This window comes from Camelus ferus, chromosome 4, assembly GCF_009834535.1.
Source record: "Camelus ferus isolate YT-003-E chromosome 4, BCGSAC_Cfer_1.0, whole genome shotgun sequence".
In the NCBI taxonomy this organism is placed as follows: domain Eukaryota; kingdom Metazoa; phylum Chordata; class Mammalia; order Artiodactyla; family Camelidae; genus Camelus; species Camelus ferus.
Window position 1 is genome coordinate 2995263 of NC_045699.1, and position 3913 is coordinate 2999175.

The 3913-nt window shown below is 48.5% G+C and overlaps 1 protein-coding gene across 1 annotated transcript; it reads left to right on the top strand.

The window, feature by feature from the left end:
* The first annotated feature begins 622 nt into the window (after window positions 1-622).
* On the top strand, window positions 623-1949 carry LOC116663347. Its single transcript, XM_032479086.1, has 3 exons — window positions 623-652; window positions 694-1200; window positions 1584-1949. Exons 1-3 carry the CDS (start codon window positions 623-625, stop codon window positions 1920-1922), a joined length of 876 nt encoding a protein of 291 aa, XP_032334977.1. The 3' UTR covers window positions 1923-1949.
* The last annotated feature ends 1964 nt before the right edge of the window (window positions 1950-3913 follow it).

Consider the following 3913-nt stretch of genomic DNA (forward strand, 5'->3'; position numbering starts at 1 on the left):
AATCTGACATGAAACGCTAGATTAAAGGAACCCGGGACTAGTTACTGCAAAGTTGTCTTCTTCTGACCTTCAACTCCAGTAGAGTGTGATTTTCTGTCTACCTGTCTGTCTCTTCCATTTGGGGGGCGAGGTTTGCCCTCTGATGTCAGTTTTCTGATGGATCTAAGAAGCGCTGTTCATTTTCATTCTGTTCATCTTTGCTCCTGTTGTGTGGATGGGAGATGACTTCCAAGTTCCTTACATGTGGACCTGGAAACCCAAAGTCCTTGATTTGGAATTGTATTCATCAGAAGCTGATAAACAATTTTAATGGAAACTGGTTTTAGAATTTTGGAAGGAGAGCTTTTAAGGATGTCATGAAAGAATTAGGCCTTTGCCTTCAAAGGAAGATTCCCCTACAGACACAGTGAACTTTGGAGGACTCTCCGTTCCATTTTGCAGATAAGCACCAGGAGGTTCAGAGAGGTAAAATGATTTTCTCATGATCACACAGCCAATAATAGATCTGGGGCTTGAGTGCTGGTCTCCTGATAGTAAGTTCAGTGTTCTTTCTGGGGCCCATATATCTGCCGGGTGTATGCTCCAGAAGGTCCTTTAACCTTCATTCATAGAGGTGATAGTTATGACCACAGAGAACCGGGAGGAGGGGCATGTGTGGCCTTACTGGAGGGGAAGATGGGGAGGAAATAATAGAATGATTCAGAACCAGAAAGAAACACCCCGAGTGGAGGAAGAAATGCTTTGAAAAGGAAAAGGGCCACGGGAGCCAATCCAGGCCCGCGGGCTGTCCGGTCCCGCGCCGGCCCCGCCCCAGGCCCGCCTCTGCCGCTCGGATCCCTCCGCCCGCCCAAGGGTCATTTCGTCGGGCAGGCGGCGGTCAGTCGGCAGCGGCTGGCAGCCCTGCGGCTTTCCAGGGCGAAGCCGGCCCTGCTTGCCGCGGCCAGCGGCGGCAGCGGCTGCAGCGGCGGCGCGCGGTCCCTCCGGGAGGCGCGGCGCTGGCCGGGCGGCGGCCGCGGAGCTTCGTGCCCCGCGCGGCGACGGCGGCGACGTCGGCGGCAGCGGCGGCGGCCCGGCAGCCAACATGGCGGCGGCGCCGGCAGCGGCCGCGCGCGCCCCGAGGTTGTCCGCGGGCAGGTGTTCGACCGGGTGCCGCGCTGCAGCAACCTGCCACCTCGGCGAGGACTCCCGCGGCGTCGAGTGGTGAGTGTCCGCACCTAGCGTGCCGGCCGTGCCTGCCCGCAGCTGCGGCGTCGGCCCCGGCCCCGCGACCCCGACCCCGACCCCGAGCCCGGTCCCGACCCCAGCCGGGCTGCTCTGCTGTCCGCGCGCCGAGGGTCTCGCGTCGTTCCGGGCCGCTCGGGCTGAAGCGTTGCTCGCGGCGCTTCTCCGGTCGGCCCTTCCCTGGGCGGCCCTCGCTCGGCGCGGGTAGTCGGGGAGGGGGGTGCCCGTGGGGGGGGGTGGGGAAGAGGTCGAGACCGTGGCACCCAGGAACCCCTCAGGACGGGAACGGGCCCATCACCCCCGTGTGCTGGCCTCGCGGGCTTCCCTTGACGTGCGACTGTGAAGTCGCGAATTCCCTTCAGGTGCCGGCGGCGGCGGCCGCGGTCTGCAAAGCGTTTGGCGGCGGCGTGTGTGCACAACCCCGAAATCGTCATCGTGTTTGCCCCCCTCGCCTCCGTTTTCCGCGGCCGGCTTTGGTTCAGCACCTTCCGGGGGTGCTCTCCTGCTCAGGCTGTGTAAACGGCAGGAAGCGGCACCAGTGTTGGTGTGCAATGTTTCTTTTCTTTTCTTTTTTTTTGTTTTTGAAGGCTTATTTCATTTCCTTCTTTTATTTTGGCATTGCTGGCAAGGAAAATCAATTTAAACTAAGAGGCATTTCTGCATTTCACTTTTCTTTTTTTTTTTTAACGTTTTTTTATTGATTTATAATCATTTTACAGTGTTGTGCCAAATTCCAGTGTTCAGCACAATGTTTCAGTCATTCGTGGACATCTACACACTCATTGTCACATTTTTTTCTCTATGAGTTACCATAACATTTTGTGTATATTTCCGTGTGCTATATACAGTGTAATCTTGTTTATCTATTCTACAATTTTGAAACCCCATTCTATCTATCCCTTCCCACCCTCCACCCCCCTGGCAACCACAAGTCTGTATTCTGTCTATGAGTCTATTTCTGTCCTGTATTTACGCTTTGTTTTTGTTTGTTTGTGTTTGTTTTTGTTTTTCAGATTCCACATATGAGCGATCTCATATGGTATTTTTCTTTCTCTTTCTGGCTTACTTCACTTAGAATGACATTCTTCAGGAGCATCCATGTTGCTGCAAATGGCATTATGTTGTCGGTTTTTATGGCTGAGTAGTAGTCCATTGTATAAATATACCACATCTTCTTTATCCAGTCACCTGATTGATGGACATTTAGGCTGTTTCCATGTTTTGGCTATTGTAAATAGTGCTGCTGTGAACATTGGGGTGCAGGTGTCATCGTGAAGTAGGGTTCCTTCTGGATACAAGCCCAGGAGTGGGATTCCTGGGTCGTATGGTAAGTGTATTCCTAGTCTTTTGAGGACTGCCCACACTGTTTTCCATAGTGGCTGCACCAAACTGCATTCCCACCAGCAGTGTAGGAGGGTTCCCCTTTCTCCACACCTCTCCAGCATTTGTCATTTGTGGATTTTTGAATGACGGCCATTGTGACTGGTGTGAGGTGATACCACATTGTAGTTTTCATTTGCATTTCTCTGATGATTAGTGATATTGAGCATTTTTTCATGTGCCTTTTGATCATTTGTATGTCTTGCTTGGAGAATTGCTTGTTTAGGTCTTCTGCCCGTTTTTGGATTGGGTTGTTTAGTTTTGTTCTTACTGAGTCGTATGAGCTGCTTATATATTCTGGAGATCAAGCCTTTGTCGGTTTCATTTGCGAAAATTTTCTCCCATTCCGTAGGTTGTCTTCTTGTTTTGCTTCTGGTTTCCTTTGCGGTGCAGAAGCTTGTAAGTTTCAATAGGTCCCATTTGTTTATTCTTGCTTTTATTTCTTCTAGGAGAAAATTTTTGGAATGTATGTCAGATAATGTTTTGCCTATGTTTTCCTCTAGGAGGTTTATTGCATCTTGTCTTATATTGAAGTCTTTGATGCATTCTGAGTTGATTTTTGTATATGGTGTAAGGGAGTGTTCTAGCTTCATTGTTTTACATGCTGCTGTCCAGTTTTCCCAACACCATTTGCTGAAGAGACTGTCTTTAATCCAAAGTATATTCTTGCCCCCTTTGTCGAAGATTAGTTGACCAAAGTTTGTGGGTTCATTTCTGGGTTCTGTATTCTGTTCCATTGGTCTATATGTCTGTTTTGGTACCAATACCATGCTGTCTTGATGAGTGTAGCTGTATAGTATTGTGTGAAGTCTGGGAGAGTTATTCCTCCAGCCTCTTCCTTTCTCTTCAGTAATGCTTTGGCAATTCTAGGTCTTTGATGGTTCCATATAAATTTTATTCTGATTTGTTGCAGTTCTGTGAAATATGTCCTGGGTAATTTGGTAGGGATTGCATTAAATCCGTAGATTGCCTTGGGCAGTGTGACCCTTTTAACAATATTGATTCTTCCAATCCAAGAGCATGGGATATCTTTCCATTTTTTAAAGTCTTCTTTAATTTCCTTCATGAATGGTTTATAGTTTTCTATGTATCATTCTTTCACCTCCTTGGTTAGATTTATTCCCAGGTATTTTATTACTTTGGGTGCTATTTTAAAGGGGATTGTTTCTTTACTTTCTTTTTCTGTTGATTTCATTGTTAGTGTAAAGAAATGCAAGTGATTTTTGGACGTTGATTTTGTAACTCGCTACCTTGCTGAATTCTTCAATCAGCTCTAGTAGCTTTTGTGTGGACCTTTTAGGGTTTTCTACAC